We start from the raw sequence: 21,262 nt of genomic DNA, 5'->3' as shown, positions 1-21,262 counted from the left end.
TGCACTCATCCCTGGAACATCTGGACAACAAGGACACCTACGTCAGACTCCTGCTCATTGACTACAGCGTCACCTTCAACACCATTATCCCCTCCAGACTGATCTCAAAACTGTGTAACCTTGGTCTCGGCTCTGCCCTCTGCAACTGGATCCTCAGCTTTCTGACCCATAGGGCGCAATCAGTGAGGATAGGTAACTGCACCTCCTCCCCAATAACACTCAACACTGGAGCCCCCCCAAGGATGCATCCTCAGCCCCCTACTGTACTCCCTGCACACCCATGATGGTGTTGCCAAATTCCAAACAAACACTAACTACAAGTTCGCTGATGACACCATCATTGTTGGGCAGGTATCTAACAATGACGAGGCAAAATACAGAAGGGAGATAGATGGCTTGGTAACATGGTGCAATGAAAACAATCTGTCTCTCATCATCAGCAAAACTAAAGAACTGATCATTGACTTCATAAAGAAAGGAGGAGAACTCACCCCCATCTACATCAATGGAACTGAGGTTGAGACAGTGAAGAACATCAAGTTCCTCAAAGTGATGATAACTTCTTCCTCAGGCAACTCAGGAAATTTGATCTGTCCATAAGGACCCTCATCAACTTCTACAAATGCACCTTGAGAGCATACAGTTCGGGTGCATAACGGCCTGGTACGGCAACTGCTCTGTCCAGGCTCATAAGAAACTACAGAAGGTGGTGTGCACAGCCCCGATCATCACGGAAGCCAACCTTCCATCCATGGACTCCATTTACACGGCTCGCTGCTGTGGAAAGGCAGCCAACATCATCAAAGACCCATTGCACCCCAGTAATGATCTCCTACAACCTCTTCCATCAGGCAGAAGATACAGAAGCCTGAACACACGCACAAGCAGGTTCAGGAACAGATTCTTTCCGGCCGTTATCAGACTGCTGAACGGACTCTGGCCTCAATGTAACCTGCAATGTAACCTGTATGCCTCTAAATATTTTTGATCTGTACGTCCCTTGCTTATTGTGATCTGCCTATACTGCTCGTAAACAAAGCTTTTCAATGTATTTCAGTACGTGTAACAATAAAATCAATACCAAAAAAATCAAAATACGTATTAGTTTTCTATGGTTATATTGAGCTTTAATTTGTTTTAGACACCAATTGTTTTTGTTCAGTCACACATGGTTCTTGTATTTAAAGGATATTGATAGATTTTGAAGAATATTCAGATGTATCAGTTGTTACTTTTGGGATGAAAGTTAATCATTAAGGAGTGACTCGACATGCTCTAAGCACATACTTAAATTGTTCATTGATGCCTCATTATCTTGGTAAAGATCTATGGAGATGACAAGCTAAAAGAGACAATTTGTTATGAAAGGGATTCTGTTCCAAAGTGGTTGGTATGTATGAAAAAAAATGCAGAGAAAGTAGGAAATAATCATCATTTTAAAGAAATCAATAAAGAATTGATCAGGATTGATCATGAACTGTTTATTCATTAATAAGCTAAATCGAGGCTAATATGTCTCTGGTCATGCAGAAGGGTTACGGGCTGGCCATTGTTATTAAGTGGTGATTTTTACCAGTTTAATGCACACAAGAAAGAAGACCCATGACCGAAGGAGACTTTTCAGTCAAAAGAACAGGACACTTGTGCCCAGTCAACCTCTGTTACAAACACCTGAAGTGGATTGACTGAAAACCACCACTTTTATTCAGTATAATTTCTTTGGTATTTGTTACAATAAACTTAATGAATTTTGTCAAACTTGTGAAAATGCACTTGTACCTGAAATGGATCTTGGAACTCATCAGGGCCAATAAATGTTTAGAATGGCTTCCTCATATTTAATCCATAATTACAATTGACTTAGGCCTTACAGTTAAAGGTAAAATGAACCATATATCTTACAAATTGATCCCAAAACAATACTAGAAAAACTTGACAATAAGAAAATAGATACTTCCTCAATGACCATATATTAAATAAAATATTCTACCTTAAATTTATTGTATGCTCCCTGCATAGCTACAGGTAAAAAAAACAAAACACTGTTCTGATCAAGGATAATACAAGTGATAATAGCCTTCAACAATTACTGCCTTGGTGGCTTGCAGTGGTATTTCCCAAAATAAAATTTTTGGTCTTCTTAATTGACATAAATGACCCCGACTTGGGTGCAGGAAGGAACACAATGAAACTCACAGATAATGTTGACTTTGGAAATGTAGGATAGTTAGAGGCTTCAGGAATGACATAGACAAGATCATGAAATGGATAGCAGCTGGAGTTCAATGTGGAGAATTTTGAAGATGTGCTCTTTAAGAGGATTGATTTGGATAAACAGCACACTGTAAATGGCAAGAGTTTGAAAAGTGGAAATGAGCAGATACTTTAGTGCCATATATGCAAGTATTAGCAATCAATGATCTATCCATGGTTCCTTCTACTTTATTTACTTACATCATCCGAAATAAAGCATCAGAATCTATGTGGAAGTTGATGATGCCCATTTTTCCTACACTATCACCTTTACTACCTCTGATTTGTCACACTGATTGCCGTCCAGTGATGGATGAACAGAAATTTCCAAAAATTAACTGTTCAATTAAATACCAGTTTCTGATGTTCACAACCAGTTGACCTGTGTCCTCAGCAATAGCATATTTTTGAAAATCGACTCTAAGCCTATCTCCAATTCTTAAAAACTGTTTCTGTTTATAAGAAAAATCTCTTCACCTGTTGAGATATCATTTATAGTGAATTTGAATGTGTTTCCCAGTCATTAAGTCAATAATGTAATAAACTTTGCACGGTCAGGAAGGAGGAATCACATCTGAGTAAGACACAGCTGGAATGAATATATAGTTCAGAGTATTTGGAGGCAGCATGCAAACTCAGTGCAGAGGGGAAAAGACATGTTTTGCTTGCTTTTTTGGCTTGAATTTTGGAACTTTTTTTCAATAATTGATTTAATTAATTAAATAATTTAATGAAAACTCAGGATTAGTCTCTCAGCACAAATGAAAGATTGACATCACAGGTAAACCATAAGCTCATTGGTTGGTCTTGGCTACCAATTTGATTATTACAGGTTACTTTCAATTTGAAGGTAAATAGGGGAAATATTTACAGGGTACAAATTAAAAGATCAGTAGGAAATACTTAAAAACCAACTGAAGAATTAAGTAAAGTAAATAGAGATGTAGGTCCAGGCGATGTGTTTTACCTGCATGATGTGGGAGCTGGTGGACCCCACTATGGTTCATAGTGACCACATCTGTAGCAGGTGTTGCAATAGGTGTCTGGTTCAAAGTTAGTGAGCTGGAGACAGGGCTTCAAACACTGTGACCACATCAGAGAGAGGGAGAGTTACCTGGACACTGTGTTTCAGGAGGCAGTCATTCCCCTTAGATTAACTACCTCAAATTTAGTCAGTGGTCAGGGACAGGATGGTATAACTATGAGTGAGCCAGGTAGAGAGATTGAGGAGGTAGTGCTGGAAGACCCCCAGTTTGTCTAACACAGGGTTGAGATTCTTGCTCCTGGTATGGATGAGATGGGTGGGGGATGTAGGGAGGATGAGCAAACAAACCAAAATAGTTATAATCAGGAATAGTATAGTCAGGGGAAAGACACTGTTCTCTGTGGCCAGGGTTGTGAGTATTGAAAGCTGCATTGCCTGCCTGGTGCCTGGGTTCAGGATAGCTCATCTGGGCTGCAGAGGAACTTGGAGTGAGAGGGGAAAGATCCAGTTGGGGTGGTTCATCTAGGTACCAATGATATATATAGAAAGAGGAAAGAGGTTATGCTGAGGGAAAATGAGCAGCTGGGAGCTAAATTAGAAAGAAGAACCAGAAAGGTACTAATGTCTGGATTAATTAATCTCAGGCTCAACAGGCAAGATGCCTACATCTGCTCCTAGCTCTTACATTCTTATGCTCTTATAAAAAATGACTGCAAGAGTATTTTTAGATATATTAAAGATAAGAAAGAGGCACGAGTAGAAATTGGACCACTGGAAAATAAGGCTGAAGAAGGAGTGACGGGAACAAAGAAATGGCAGAGAAACTGAATAGGTACTTTGCATCAGTTTTCACAGTGGAAGACACCAGCAACGTACCAGAGCTTCAAGAGAGTCAGGGGGCAGAAGTGTGTGCAGTGACCATCACTAAGGGGAATATGCTGGAGAAGCTAAAAGGTTTGAAGGTGAATTAATCGTCTGGAATGGATGGTCTACATCCCAGAGTTCTGAAGGAGATAGCTGAGGAGCATGTGGATGCATTGGTGATGATCGTTCAGGAATCTTTGGAGTCAGGAAGGATCACAGAGGACTGAAAAATGGCTAATGTAATACCCCTGTTTCAGAAAACAGGGAGGCAGAGGACAGGAAACTATAGGCCGGTCAGTAAGAATTTAGAGTTTATTATTGAGGATGAGATTGTGGAGTACTTGGAAGTGCACAGTAAAATAAGGCAGAGTCAGCACAGCTTCATCAAGGGGAGGGCATGCCTGGCAAATCTGTTAGAATTCTTTGAGAAAGTACTGAGCAAGTTGGACAAAGGAGAGCCAGTGAATATGATCTATTTGGATTTCCAGAAGGCCTTTGACAAGAGCCCATGGTGTTAGGGGCAAGGTACTGGAGAGAGGATTGCTGACTGGCAGAAAGCTTGCTCCTGTCCCACAGAACTCAACTCTTCCTACCTTGACTCAGTCTTTTCTCCCCTGGTATGGTCCCTGCCTACGTACATCCACAATTCCTCTGATGCTTTACGCCAATTTCAGAACTGGGGGAGGCGATGGCCTACTGGTATTATCGCTGGGCTGTTAATCCAGAGACCCAGAAAACATCCTGGGGACCAGGGTTCAAATCCCACCATGGCAGATGGTGGAATTTGAATTTAATAAAATATCTGGAGTTAAGGATCTAATGATGACCATGAATCCATTGTTGATTGTTGGAAAAACCCATCTGGTTCACTACCATCCTTTAGGGAAGGAAACTGCCATCCCTACCTGGTTTGGCCTACATGTGACTCCAGACTCACAGGAATGTGGTTGACTCATAACTGCCCTCTGGGCAATTAGGGATGGGCAATAAATGCTGCCTGGTCAGCGATGCCCTCATCCCATAAATGAATAAAGAAAAAAATTTCCAGCTTGCAGGCTCCAGCTGCCTCCTCTTTACCATGGACATGCAATTCCTTTACACATCCATTGTCCACCAGGAGGGTCTTAGGGCTTTCTGTTTCTTCCTGGGCCAAAGGCCTGAACCATCTCCGCTTGGCTGAGCTTGTCCTCACCCTCAACCACTTCTCTTTTAACTCCTCTCATTTTCTTCAGGTCAGTGGGGTTGCCATGGATACCCACATGGGCCCCAGTTATGCCTGTCACTTCATGGGGTACGTGGAACATTCCTTGTTCCAGTCTTATTCTGGTCCCCACCCACAACTCTTCCTTCGATATATCGATGATATTATCAGTGCTGTTTCCCTCTCTTCTCCGGAATTGGAAAATTCATTGATTTCGCTTCCGATTTCCACCTTGCTGTCACTTTCACCTGGTCCATCTCCAAGCCCTCCCTTTTCTTCCTTAACATCTCTGTTTCCATTTCTGGGGATAGACTGACCACTAATATCCACTATAAATCCACCAACTCCCACAGCTACCTGGGCTACACATCCTCACACCCTGCTTCCTGTAAAGACTCCATTCCATTCTCTCAGTTCCTCCGTCTCCATCAAATATGTTCCGATAAGGCCAACTTTGAGAAGGGAGCCTCTGAAAAGTCCACCTTCTTCCTCAACCAAGGATACCCCAGCACCATTGTCAACAGGGCCCTTGCATGGATCCGACCCATCTCCCGCACTTCTGCCCTCACCCCTTCTCTTCCCTCCCGCCACAGTGATAGGATTCCCCTTATCCTCACCTACCATCCCACCAAAATCCACATCCAGAAGATCATCTGACGCCATTTCCACTACCTCTAGCAAGATGCCACCACCAGACACATATTCCCCTCCCCTCCCCTTGTCCGCCTTCCACAGGGACCGTTCCCTCAGGGACATCCTGGTCCACATGTCCTTCACCCCCAACACCTCCCCACAGCCCTACGGCACCTTCCCCTGTAACCGGCGAAGGTGCAACACCTGCCCATTTACCTTCTCCCTCCCCAGTATCCAAGGGCCCAAACATACCTTCCAGGTGAAGCAACACTTCACCTGCACTTCCAGAATCTGGCTTACTGCATTCGCTGATCACAATGTGGTCTCCTCTACATTGGGGAAATGAAGCATAGACTTGGCGACCGCTTTGCAGAACATCTACGTTCTGCTCGCAAAAAAGACCCTGAACTACCTGTTGCCTGCCACTTTAACACACCACCCTGTTCCCTGGCCAACATCTCTGTCTCTGGTTTGCTGCTGTGTTCCAGCAAAGCTCAACGCAAGCTGGAAGAACAACTCATTTTTGGCTTGGGGATCCTGCAGCCTTCTGGACTCAATATCAAGTTCAATAATTTTAGGGCCTGAACCCTCCCATGTCCCAGCCCCCGACCCCACACACCAGGTCTTCTACGATTACACACTACCTATTGTTAGTCACTAACAGTCCCCATTAACAGCTATTCAACCTCCTAGCCTGATTGTTATCTACTCCTTTGTCTGTCCAACTGCTCTTCTCTCTCTTTGGGCTGTATCCTCACCTGTTATTTACTCCTGAGCCCCTCCTCCCACCCTATCATCTGCATATAAACCAACATTTTCCAAGCTACACTGGAGGGGAGGTAACAGCCTTGTGGTATTAATGCTGGACTGTTAATCTGGAGACCCAGATAATGTTCTGGGGACTTGGGTTCAAATAGAAAGAGAAGATAGGAGCAGGAGGAGGCCATTCGGCCCTTCGAGCCTGCTTTGCCATTCATCACGATCATGGCTGATTGTCCAAATCAATAGCCTAATCCTGCTTTCTCCCCATAACCTTTGATCACATTTGCCCCAAGTGCTATATCTAGTCGCTTCTTGAATACATTCAATATTTTGGCTTCAACTACTTCCTGTGTTAATGAATTCCACAGGCTCACCACTCTTTGGGTGAAGAAATGTCTCCTCATCTCCATCCTAAATGGTCTACCCTGAATCCTCAGGCTGCAACCCCTGGTTCTGGACACAGGGGAGGTGGTATTATCGCTGGACTGTTTATCCAGAGACCCAGATAATGTTCCGGAGACCCGGGTTTGAATCCTGCCACAGCAGATAGTGGAATTTAAAATATCTGGAATTAAAAAACTATTAATAACCATGAATCCATTGTTGATTGTCGGGGGGGAAAACCCATCTGGTTCACTCATGTCCTTTAGGGAAGAAAACTGCCACCCTCACTTGGTCTGACCTACATGTGACTCCAGACCCACAGTAATGTGGTTGAATCTTTTCTGATGAAGGGTCTAGGCCCAAAACGTCAGCCTCTCTGCTCCTATGATGCTGCTTGGCCTGCTGTGTTCATCCAGCCCTGCACCTTGTTGTCTCGGATTCTCCAGCATCTGCAGTTCCTACTATCTCTGGTTGAATCTCAATTGCCTTCTGGGCAATTAGGGATGGGCAATAAATGCTGTCTAGCCAGCGATGCCCTCATCCCGTCAACAAATAAAATAAAGAAAAAAACACCCACCATCAGGAATATCTACCCTGTCCAGTCCTGTTAGAATTTTATAAGTCTCTATGAGATCTCCCCTCATTCATCTGAACTCCAGCAAAAACAATCCTAATCTAGTCAATCTCTCCTCATACGTCAATCCCGTCATCCTCGGAATCAGCCTGGTAAACCTTCGCTGCGCTCCCTTGAGAGCAAGAGCATCATTCCTCAGAAAAGGAGGAAAAAACTGCACACAATATTCCAGGTTTGGCCTCACCAAGGCCCTGTATAACTGCAACAACACATCCCTGCTCCTCTAGTCAAAACTTCCCACAATGAAGGCCAACATACCATTTGCCTTCTTTACCGCCTGCTGCGCCTGCATGCTTACCTTCAGCGACTGGTGCACAAGGACACCCAGGTCCCGCTGCACACTCCCCTCTCCCAGTTTACAGCCGTTCAGGTAGGAATCTGCCTTCTTGTTTTTAATTCCAAACTGAATAACCTCACATTTATCCAAATTATACTGTATGTGCCATTGTTTTGCCCACTCTCCCAACCTGTCGAGATCATGCCGAAGGATCTCTGCGTCCTCGTCACAGTTCACTCTCCCACCCAAGTTGGTATCATCTGCAAACTTGGAGACATTACATTTTGTTCCCTCATCCAAATCATTAATATATATTATGAATAGTTGGGGTCCCAGCACTGATCCCTGTGGCATCCCACTAGTTACTGTTTGCCAATTTGAAAAGGACCCATTAATTCCTAATCTCCTGTCATGGCAGATGGTGGAATTTGAATTCAACGAAAATATCTCGAATTAAGAATCTAATGATGACCATGAATCAATTATCGATTGTCGGAAAAACCCATCTGGTTCACTAATGCCCTTTAGGGAAGGAAACTGCCATCCTTACCTGGTCTGGCTTACATGTGACTCCAGATGCACTGCAATGTGGTTGACTCTAAATTGCCCTGTGGGCAATTAGGGATGGTAATAAATGCTAAGTCAGCAACATCCTCATCCCATTGATGAATAAAAAAATACCATTAGTTCTGAGGAAAGGTCACTGGACCCGAAATGTTAACTCTGATTTCTCTTCACAGATGCTGCCAGACCTGCTGAGCTTTTCCACCAACTTCTGTTTTTGTGGGGATGAAGAGGTCTTTTTTATGATGGCAGTCAGTGACTAGTGGAGTTCTACAGGGGTCAGTGTTGGGACCATGATTATATTCACGTTATTCATTAATGATCTGGACAAGGACCTGAGAGCGTTGTTGCTAAATTTGCAGATTACACAATGATAGGTAGAGGGATGGGTAGTGTTGAGGAAGTGGAAAGGCTGCAGAAGGACTTGGACAGGTGAGGAGAGTAGGCAAAGAAGTGGCAGATGGAACACAATGCGTGAAAGTGTAAGGTTATGCAGTTTGGTCGGAAGAATCAAAGCATCGGCTGTTTTCTAAATGGGGAAAGGCTTTGGAAATCTGAAGCACAAGGGGACGTGATAGTCCTGGAAGAGGATTCTCTTAAAGTTAACATGCAGGTTCAGTTGGCAGTAAGAAAGGTAAATGCAATGCTAGCACTCATTTCAAGGGGGCTAGAATACAAGAGCAGATCTGTACTGGTGAGGTTGTATAAGGCTCTGGTCAGACTGCATTTGGTGAGGAAGGAATTAGTGATGTTGGAGAGGGTTCAGAAGAGGTTTACGAGAATGATCCCGGGGCTGGCGGGCTTGTCACATGAGGAATGGTTGAGGACTCTGGGTCTGTACTTGATAAAGTTTAGAAGGGTGAGGGGAGGTTCTCATTGAAACTTACAGAATACTGAGAGACCAAGATAGAGTGGTCATGGAGAAGATGTTTCCACTTGTACAAGAGACTAGGACCCAAGGACACAGCCTCAGACTGAAGGGACAATCCTTCAGAACTGAGATGGGGAAGAATTATTTCAGCCAGAGGGTGGTGAATCTGTGGAATTCATTGCCACAGAAAGCTGAGGAAGCCAAGTGAGTGAGTGTCTTTAAGACAGAGGTAGATAGTTTCTTGATTAGTAAGAAAATCAAGGGTTATGGGCAGAAGACAGGAGAATGGGTTTGAGAAACATATCAACCATAAACAGAGGATGGAGCAGACTCGATGGGCTGAATAGACTAATTCTGCTGTAATATCTCATTTTCTGATTGTCTATTGGCTTATCATCATCCTTCTGTCTTCCCCCTATATGTTAGCACTTAATCACACACTCTCTCCAAGATTCCTTTCTATCATTAAGAATTCCATTTTCTCCAATGTCCTTTGACAATGTTTTGAGCAATCCAGGCAGATTAACAGAGAGTTTTCCAGTTATTTTATTGCTTGCACTATAATCAAAGACACCTCTATCCTGACAGACATCACTAATTAAAACATCTGCAGGGAGTTTTGACATCTGTCCAAAGTAAGTTAATGCAAACATAGTTGGTTCTTACAGTTGGAGGGAAAGCCTCTAAGGAGACGGAGATCATATTAAGCATTTCAATGTGAATCTTGGCTCAGTGGCAACTCCAAACCAGGAGAAGCAGATCCAAGTTCCACTCTGGAGACTTCAGCACATAATCCAGGCTAACACACGAGTACAGTACTGATGAAGCACCACAACTGTTGGGAAAATCGTATCTCAGGCGAGGTGTTAAACCTAAACTTTCCTTTCCACTCTCAGGTAAATCTAAGTGATCCCATGTCACAGTCTGTATCACGGCAAAGCAATTCTCCTCATAGTGCAGCAAACATTTATCCCTTAGGTCCTCGGCCCATACCAAGAATATCAATTCAATAGCTTTTGCATTACCTTTGTTTATGTAGAAGTGAAGGCAGTAATGCAGACAGAATTGCTTTAAACAATACATTTAACAGACAAGAATTTCAGGGCCAGAAATATAATCCTTCTATATAAATAATTAAGCCATGTGAAGGAATATTGAATTTTTAAAAAAAAATTAAGGTTGAAACATGTAAGATTTTGGAACATAAGGATAGCATGACTGTAGGAGGAAGTGTATTGGATCAGGAGTTTACAGTGAGATAAAAAACAATATGTTGCTGCAAAAATATGCACCAAATATTGTTTTCAAGAAAGCTAGGGCTCAGGAGAAAGCAATGATAGGAACTAATAGTGTGCTGTGAAATGATATTCCTCTCAAATCTACTTGTCAATTGCTTTAAACGACTGGGAATTTGAGGCGTTATCAGAGATTCTTAGATTGGTTACAGTCCAGGAACAGGACATTTGGCCTTTAATGTTGTGCCGGCTTCCTGTAAAAGCATCTCTGTTAGTCCCACTTCATAAAATTACAGGAGTGTCACAGTGTAGAAAGGGGCCATTCGGTCCCTTGTGTCTGCACCAGCTCTTCAAAGGAGCATCATTATCTCCTGCTAATCTCCTGGGTTAACCCGCATGCCCTTATACAATTCTATCCTCGTAGTTATCCAATACCTTCCTGAAAAATCTCAATTCCACTGGCTTCTCCCTTTCTCCACAATCTAAGTTTTTTTTTAGAATTCTGTCTTCAAATGTTTATCCTATTACCCACCTCCTCTCCACTCACAGGCTGTGCATCTCAGATCCTGAACAATTGCTTCCTCATGTGTTTCTTCGTTTGCCAATCACTATAAACACATATCCTCTGATTCTCAACTCTTCCCCCAGGGTGAACAGATTCTGCCTATATATTCTAAACATGTTCCCTGCCTCTTTGAGAATGTTTAAGGATGAGATTGATAGATTCTCGGTACAAGGTTATGGGCATAGAGTGCGTAAAAGGCACTGAAGTGTTCAATCAGCAGCAATTGAATTAAATCGCAGGGCACAGACAATGGGCTGAATGATCTACTCCTGTTCCAATGCTCCGAGAAGCTACCTTCAAGAATCCACATTTGATCCATACACATGAATTATTAGACAGAAGGCTGTTGTGCGCTATATCACTTAGATGTTTAGTGCTTTGTCAATAGTAACTCCTTCTTCAAGTGTCAGTGACAGCGGTGGCATTGGACACAGAATTTATAAGCAAAAGATCCAAGGGTCATAGAACTGATGCAGTGTTGAACAAAGCTAAAATGGTTGTTAAATTTTTAAACAGTTAGAAAGGATTAATGTGCAACTTCCAGAATTTCTTTCAAGACACTGCCCTGAGATAACGAAAGGTTTTATCAGTTCCCTCAGTATACCAGAGGTGACATCCCAGGACAGACAATGCATTTTAGGTGTGAGGCCTTTGCTTATAAATTCTGTGTCCGATGCCACCTCTCTCACTGACATCTGAAGAAGGAGCAGAGCTCTGAAAGCATGTGTCTTCAAATAAGCCTGTTGGACTATAACCTGGTGTGGTGTGATTTTTGATCTTGTCCACCCCAGCCCAACACTGGCACCTCCACATCTTGTCAATGGTAAGGTGAGTGAATTCACAAATATATTACAGCTGCCAACTTTAAGAATTGGTTTAGTTGGAAAGGGGATTGTCCGACAACAAGTTAATCTGGTCTTTCAGTTCACGGCTGTTTGGAACTGTGCTGAGTGCAAAAGGCTGTTGCGTTTCCCTGTATTATAACAGCCAATAAAGTGAAGAAACCACAGTCCTGAAGGCCCAGAGGGCTACTCTCTCATTACAGAGAGATGACTGGTGTGGTTTAACCTGAGGATCACCATGCCTCAGGCAAGGGGAGAGGGTGAGAGGGTCCTACAGGGAGTATAAATTACTTCAACAATACCTCACTGACTTTGAATAGATGGTGACAGCCCAATGGTGGTGATGAAAGGTGACATACAAATTTAGGTTCTTTCTTTTAATCAGATTGTTTCATTTTGTATTCCCTGCTTGTTGGCCAAAAGTGTTTTCTTCATATCAGTGGATCCAACAATTGTGGAAAGTCATAATCAAAGTCTCTTTGTGGGAATAAAGAGAAATATTCCCAAAGCTGCCAAGCCTTCTGGTTGGTAGGAAATTACTGAACAGGTTTCTTATAATTTACATCCAAGTTATTGTTCCTCCAATATTTCCAGAGGGTAAATGGTTTCATAGAATCATATAGTACAGATGAGATGTTTCAGCCTCATCAAGTTTATCCCGCCAAAAGTATACTACTACCTACAATAGTCCCACTTCCCTGCACTAGCCTTGAATGTTTTGACACTTCAAGCGCTCATCCAAGTACTTTTCAGTTGTGAGGTTTCCTGCCTCAATTACCCTCCCAGGCAGTGCATCCCAGACCCCCATCCCCCATCTGGGTGAACAAGTATTCCCTCAAATCCCCTCTAAACCTCCTGTCTCCTGGGAGAGGGGTTAGATGAGACAGCGATCGCAACAGGGGGAAACCAAAGGCTTCTTTGGGAGACTGGAGAGTGCTAGTAGGAGTGCCAAAAAGGCACTTCACTTGCAGAGGTCCCAGATTCTGCCTACCTTTCTCTGCCATGTTTCCCAAAACATGAAAATACCCACAGCGGACATTAACTTCAGACTGGGCTCATTCTAATTGCATCATGGGAACTTGATTTTAGTATGTTAACATGACAGAATACATGACTGCCATGACATCTGTCTCTGGAGAAATCTAGGTTTGGGGGTCATGTGGTATAGTGGTAGTGTCTGTACCTCTAGGATAATAAGACCTGGTTTCAGGTCCCACCTACTCCATAGGTGTATCAAAACATGTTTATTAAAAAATATCAATAACTGGTGGCTTGAGGTCATGTTGCTCATTTTAAGCTTTTAACATTCCGTCTTTCCTCCCGACACCTCCCTTATCTCCTGCCATTCACTGGTGTGCCAATATGAATGGCCTGTTAAATAGTTCTGGCAATAAACAATGACAAAAATGTACACAATTCAGTGACAGCTCTTAACGTCAGGGCCGTTATAACAACCTAACACTGGGACATATCAACTGCAAATATCACTTATCACACTGGTCTTCATGGCAGGAGGGAAGCAACTGAACCAACAGGAGACTGATTTGCCCAGAAGTTGCCTTACAGTACCCATGTTTCAGCAATCATCGTAAACCGTGTGACTGACTGAAGACCATCGTGTTCCCAAAGTAATGTGCTTTTGCGCTCATGGGTCCGTTTCGAATGAGATTTCTGCATTCACCCACAATTCCACACATAGTTGCGGCCTCCAATTTTGAATCTTACTTGGCTCTGTGGAACAGTAGCTCAAAATCAAGTACCTAAGTTTGTTAGTGAATTTTATTATGTTGCTACAGAATCTGACACTCCCAGCATAGTGAGTCATGCCAGTGGCAGATTTCTGCTGGAAACACACACAAGTCAATCCTGCCTTCTGTTCAACATGCTGTACAAAGGCAGCAACTTGAAAAGACATGTACTCTTAATGAGGAATATCATCACATGTCACCCTGCACCTCTGCCAACCTTGGTATTCAGCTTCAATTGGAAGTGCACCAATATGTTGAATATAGAATTTCAACAGTGTGGAAGCAGGCCATTCGGCCTACACCAACCCGCCGAAGGGTATCCCACCTAGACCCATGTAACCTTTCATCTCCCATTGGCTAACCCACCTAGCCTGCACATCCCTGGAAACTATGGGCAAATTAGCATGGCCAATCCACCTAATCTTTGGACAGTGGGAAGAAACCAGAGCACCTGGAGGGAACCCACACAGACACGGACAGAACGTGCAAACTGCACACAGACAATCCCCCGAGGCTGGAACCAAACCCAGGTCCCTGGCGCTGTGAGCCAGCGGGTGTTAACCACTGAGCCACTGTGCCATCCACCCAATAAGGTTTTGATCCCTAAAAGAAGAGAGATATATTCAAAATATAAAGGACTAAATTTGTGATTGAAGTGCACATATACACCCAAATGAATGAAACTTTGATAAGTGCATAGGATTAATTTTTCTTTAATTTGGACAGCATTGGTGTAATGGCAAAGAAGCAATTTCGGACATTACTGCTAATAATTGGAGTTTGGTTCATTGGACCAAAGTTTGGTGTTAATTTTCACTATTAACACTGTTGATCAGTGGGATTATCTCCTAGAATCCCTATAGCATGGAAACAGGCCCTTTGGTCCAACAAGTCCACACAGACCCTCAGAGCATCCCACCCAAATCCCTCCCCCTATACCCTGCCTAACCTACTCAGCCCTGAGCACTATGGGCAATTTAGCATGGCCAATCCACCTAGCCTGCACATCTTTGGAGTGTGGGAGAATACCAGAGCACCCAGAGGGGGATCCACATAGACACAGGCAGAATGTGCAAACTCCACACAGACAGCTGCCTGAGGGTGGAATTGAACCCAGGTCCCTAGCACTGTGAAGCAGCAGTGCTATCCACTGTGTCACCATCTCTTAATCTTTCTCCATAACCATCTGGAAGAAGACTTCAATCATGCTCCACTTTCTTCAAATGTTGACTAAAAAGAGCTCTTGATTGGGAGAAGCAAAAGATGCTCTTTTCCTGGCTTTCTTCACTTCGATAATCTTGAAATATTTTGAGCTTTGCTGTCATAAGCTATGGAACTGTTCCAAGTTGTGGATGCCAAAGACCATCGCTGAACAGCTTGTCAGAGTGAACGATATTGGCAGAAGCATTTGGACTGCTGCAAGGACAGATGGTGGACCTAAAGCCTGAAGAAAGCCAGTTTATTTTCTGTCACCAACTGCTGCAAGCTGATGCTTTCAATCAATAAGTCAATAGCATTGCTGGAGTTCTGAAGAATTGTCAAGCTGGGCTCAAAACGATAACTCTGTTTCTCTCTTCAACTTCATGCACTGTTTCTACCTCAGAATCCCTGCCTCATTTAGATCTTTTCCTCAGGACGGATGTGTCTTCTTTATTCTTTCTACCGAAATGTACCGCTTTGCATTGATGAACGTAGAATTTACTCTGTCAATTACACAGCCATTCTGAGACCACGAAGCTTCTCCCAATCTCCTGGCTAACACTCTCAACCAAATCAATCAAAACAGGCCAAATGCTCCTTTGTCTCTTCACTGTAAAATTAGTTTGTATGCTCTAGAAGGAAAGTTATATGCAGTTGTTGGAAAGGTAAAATTAAAAATGTGTAGAAACATTATCTCGATTTCACTCTCAGCAGATGATGGTTGACCTATTGAGTGTGTTTAGTATTCTTTTTGCCAACGATGCTGTGAGAAGGAGATATCCTCTGACTTTAGGGACCATAATTTCCCCTTCTCTGTATTTAAGGATGCCCTCAAATGCATCACTTCCATTTCCTGCACATCTGTCTTCAAACCACCTCCTCCCAACAGCAATAAGGATCAAGCCCCTTGGTCCTCACATACCACCCCACCAACCTCCAGATCCAACGCATCATCCTCCCACATTTCCGCCACCTGCAATCAGACCCCACCACCAAAAAGATATTTCAATCCCCACCCCTGTCCGCTGTCCTCAGGGACTGTTCATTCCACGCCTCCCTCATCAGCTCTACACTCCCCAGCAACTTCTCTACCACACTCAGTACCTTTCCCTGCAACCGCAGGAGGTGCAACACCTGCCCCTACCCCTCCCCTCTCACCTCCGTCCAAGGCCTCAAACAATCCCTCCAGATCTGGCAGAAATTCACCTGCACTTCATCTAACATAGAACATAGAACATAAAACATTACAGCGCAGTACAGGCCCTTCGGCCCTCGATGTTGCGCCGACCTGTGAAACCAATCTGAAGCCCATCTAACCTAAACTATTCCATTATCATCCATATGTTTATCCAATGATCTATTGTATCCGTTGTTCCCGATGTGGTCTCCTCTATATCAGGGAGATCAAATGCAGACTCTGGGACCAGTTCGTGGAGCATCTGCGCTCTGCACACATCAACCAACCTGACCTTCCAGTTGTTATCCATTTTAATTCCCCCTCCCACTCCCCTGAGGACATTGTCCATCGTTGGTCGCCTCCACTCTCAGAGTGAGGCCAAGCGTAAACTGGAGGAACAACACCTGGTATTTCGCCTTGGGAGCTTACAACCCAATGGCCTTAATTTTGACTTCACCAGCTTGAAAGTCCATCTACCTCCAGCCTTATTCCATGTCCAGCCCTCCCCCTTCTGATGTGACCTAACCTGTCCATCTTCCTACTCACGTATCTGCTCCACCCTTCCCATGGGCCAATCACAGTAACTCCCATCTGCATTCACCTATCACCATCTCTCCTATCCTTTCCCCAGCCCCACACCCCTCCCTCTATTTATTTCTGGGATCCCCCCCCCACCTCCTCAGTCCTGACGAAGGGTTTTGGCCTGAAATGTTGACTTACCCGCTCCTCAGATGCTGTCTGACCTGCTGTGCTTTTCCAGTCTCACACCTTTAAATGGGGTTGAGAAAGATGCCTGAGTTCACATGTTGCACACTGTCTATTTGCTTTTTGATTTCCTCGCTGCACTGTCCTCCTTGTGGGCTGTTCATATATGCTGGTGATTACACAGCTCATTAACTGTTTGAGAACCGTGAGATTGGCCACCAAAGTATTGGCTCATCAGCCAATTCTGACTGGGTGAGATAATTGAATTTGTGAGGCAGGAATCCTTTCACAGCACACCGAGACTTATTTGTTTATAGTCATTTCAACTGACAAATAATGCACAAACTGAAATGAAAAATATTAATGCTGGAAGTACTGGGCAGGTCAGATAGCCTCTGTAGAGGGAAACAGAGTGAATGATTCAGAGCAAGATGACTTTAATCAGAAGCATTGACGTCAAACATTAAGCAAACCTAAGATTCTGCCTGACTGCTCAATGTGACCAAGCCTTCCCAGCAGGCATTGCATTTAGTTTCAGGTCCTCCGCAAATGCAGGATTTTGACTACCTTTTTTATTGGATGGATGTTAAAACCTGTATCTAAAGGAGAAATATTTGGCAATTGTGGTGCTGTTCATACAAAATAAGCCTACGTGCAGGATTGCCTCCTGACAGCAAAGTGTTCTTTTACAAATAAGTCATGCCTGTGGATATCAGTTCTGCAGTCTAAGCGATGTACTGCAAAGCCAACCATTGCTCAGGCACCCCATCATATTCTCACAATTTGCTGATTCATGGGTCCTGGAATCTCTTTATTACTGTGTTTTTATGATTCATCACACTTCTTTCCAGACAGGCCTGACAACTTGTGTAACTTTGGATCACAAGCTCTGCTCTCTTTCTCACGAGGTGGCATTACAGCACGATCTGTGAGGCAAGTATTCGAAAAGCGGATCAATGTTTTTTTTCAATCATGGTGGGTCGTCAATGACGGCGTCACTAGCTAGGTCAGCATTTATTGCCCATCCCTAATTGCCCAGAGGGCAGTTAAGAGTTAACCACATTGCTGTGGGTCTGGAGTCACATGTAGACCAGACCAGGTAAGGATGGCAGTTTCCTTCCCTGAAGGATATAAGTGAACCAGATGGGTTTTTCTGACAAGCGACAATGGATTTGTGGTCATCATTAGATCCTTAATATTATTGAATTCAAATGCGGCAAAATGACAGTCTGTGGACATAATGTCTCTTCGACGTTCACACAACAGCAACATGTATAACTGCAAAAGAGCATGGGACTTAACTTGCATTGGGAATTAAGTAAAGTGAATTGCACTGAATTTACAGAACAGAAAAACACATCACTCACCCAAATGGTCTATGCTGGTGTTTATGTCCCACACAGCCCATCATTCTTCATCTAACCCCATCATCTTATCCTTCTCTTCCTTTCTCCACAGGTGTCTACATAGCTACCCCTCAAATGCATCTATTTTATTTGCTTCAACGTAGCACTGCAGTGGCAAGTACCATATTTCGACTTTATTGGAGTTATTAGAGGCATCTAACGTTTATGACTTACAGTTTTAGATTCTCCACAAGTAGAAATATCTTCTCTGCCCAATTAAATCCCTTTATAATTTAAAATCTATCAGTAGTTGGTCACCCCAGATTGACTATTCAGAATTCCCTGGCATTTTAAGCTGTCAAATTGACCGTCAACCCTGTAAATCGTTTTTTCCACTTTCACCATGCTGCCATTTCCTTCTTGCTATATGGAGATCCGACTATGCACAGCGTGCCAGGAGTGTTCTAACACATCTTTACTTAAATTTAAAGGCAGAATACTGCAGATGATAGGAATATGAAATAAAAACAGATAATGCTAGAGAAACTCAGCAGGTCTGGGAACATCTGGGCAGAGCGAAACAGAGTTAGTGTTTCAAGTTCTGTATGACTCTTCTTCAGAAACCAATTGTACATACATGTATAAGAATCTCCCTGAAGTTCCAATGTTTTGCTTACATATTTTATGAGATCTATTAATTTGCATTGTTTTTAATTGCTTTTAATGATTTGAAAATGTGGATAGCTCATTTTGTTCAGTTCTACAACCCATTTCGACTCTTACCTTCCAAGGAGTATGTGGCCTAATCCATCCAAAAACATTCACTCACATTACATTTATCTAAATTATGGTATGAGTCGAAATGGGTTGTAGAACTGAACAAAATGAGCTATCCACATTTTCAAATTATTAAAAGCAATTAAAAACAATGCAAATTAATAGATCTCATAAAATATGTAAGCAAAACATTGGAACTTCAGGGAGATTCTTATACATGTATGTAAAATTGGTTTCTGAAGAAGAGTCATTCATAGGCCCATTCCTGCAAATTTACTAGTGTCCTCATTTATTTTGCAGCAATTCTCCTCAGTATGAACCAAAGCCCCCAATTTGATGCCATCCACAAATTTTAAATTATCACTGCCCTTTCCGAGGCTTTTGGGTCCCAGCACTGAACCTTGAGGTATATACCTTCCACAAATATATGGAAGGACCTTTAACCCCATCGTTTAGTTATCTGCTTTGCAGTCAGCTCTATTCCAGTTCACTTAACATTTTATGTAGAATTCCTAATTCCCATGGAAAGAGAACAATATGGACATTTATCAGCCCTTACTGACATCTTATGAGGAAGGGTCACTCAACCCAAAATGTTAACTCTGATTTCTCTCCACAGATGCTGCAGACCTTCTGAGCTTTTCCAGCAATTTCTGTTTTTGTTTCTGATTTAAAGTATCCACGGCTCTATCGGTTTCCTTATTGTTGTCTGTTTTCATTCATTAGTGAAAGTGTTAATTGTCCAAACATAGACAGTCCAATAGTAGTGATAGAGCAATCACATGATGATCTATTTAAATACAGGTTCTTTCTTTCACTGGAATATGCCAGACATTTAATCACTGGCTTCTACTTTCACTTGCAACCAGAAGAGTAGAGGTGTATTGAGGAGGGAAAGGATTTGGTGGCTTAAATAGCCTTCTATATTCTTACGAAGGAATATTAACAAGGTCACTCAGTTCATCATGCTTTGTTAGAAAGCAACTGTTTGTTGTCTTCAATTACAGCATCTCATGTTTCATAAAAATAGTCACTGAGTGCAACTAATGCCATGTGAAGTGCATTAATTTGGACAGAGCGTGTTACAGGAATTTCAATCCTTCTTATGTGCAGTTGATGGTTTTCACAAAAGGCCAAGGAGTTGGTGAATATTCTGACCAGGTATTATCTAAATAATAGCAATAGCAATAATTGAGGAGGCAATGGCCTGTTCGTATTAGCACGAGCCTATTAAACCAGATACCCCAGTAATCTGGCCACCCAAGTTCAAATCCCACCATAGCATTTGGACTCAATTAAAAACCTGAAATTAAGAGTCTAATGATGACCATGAAACTGATGTTGATTGTTGGGTCTACATATGACTCCAGACCCACAGCAATGTGGTTGACTCCTAACTACCCTCTGGGCAATTAGGGATGGTATAAAATGCTGGCCTAGCCAACAATGCCCACATCCCATGAATAAATAATTTTAAAAAAAATCTCTATTTACAACCTTAAAAATGGCATTAGTTTCAAGAACGAATTTAACAATGAGAAAACTTAATGAAACATTGATAATATATTTTTGGCAATGAGAAGATATTAATTGGATGTTACTTGTGGTAAAATGGACACCATATAAACCAAAAACTGAACGTACCTTTTTAACATTGTATGCGAGTAGCACATACTTCATATCTGGTGATACTTCGTATCTGCTAACTTTAAATTCTTCCTGTTAAAATAAAGAAATGGTTCAGTTAAGTAACCATAGCTCAAATTAGAAAACTAGTTTATCTAAGTCATTGGTATATACTTTGAAGCCAAGTATTATCATCCATACATAAGTCAGCCGGTCAATAAAATTTCTTTCTTGACCCCAGGCATGCTGTCAATGAGCATAAAACTCTCTTGATCATGAATTTTTGATCAGAAAGTATTCCTTTTCCATGGCAGCCAGCACATTCTAGGGGAGCCACATTATTTTATTTCTCAGTCTCTCTCTCCTCGTAAACTTTCCCTTTTCTTGGTCCATTAAAGGTTGAGTCTAGGGAATTGGCAGAGATTTTGAACAAATATTTTGTACCCGTCTTTGTAGTGAAATCATCCCAATTTTTAATCTGTAAGAGAATCAAGGGTTATGAGGAAAAGGCATGATCTCATTGAACTGGGAACAGACTACATCTTATGGTCTTAATAATGGAAAGTCGAGATACAAAAAGAGAAAAGGAACTTTTATCAAATATGAGCACTAA

The 21,262-nt window shown here is 42.5% G+C and overlaps 1 protein-coding gene across 1 annotated transcript in view; it reads right to left on the bottom strand.

The window, feature by feature from the left end:
* dpp6a (dipeptidyl-peptidase 6a) overlaps positions 1–21,262 on the bottom strand; it is a 656,996-nt gene that overhangs the window by 265,386 nt on the left and 370,348 nt on the right. The window contains exon 5 of the mRNA XM_048605902.1: positions 20,668–20,742. Coding sequence (XP_048461859.1) covers positions 20,668–20,742 — 75 coding nt within the window. The remainder of the gene's footprint in view (positions 1–20,667; positions 20,743–21,262) is intronic.

The sequence above is a fragment of the Rhincodon typus genome, chromosome 2, assembly GCF_021869965.1.
Source record: "Rhincodon typus isolate 14 chromosome 2, sRhiTyp1.1, whole genome shotgun sequence".
NCBI classification, from domain to species: Eukaryota; Metazoa; Chordata; class Chondrichthyes; order Orectolobiformes; family Rhincodontidae; genus Rhincodon; species Rhincodon typus.
The sequence above is the reverse complement of the archived record's forward strand: the minus strand, read 5'-3'. Positions and strand labels throughout refer to the sequence as shown.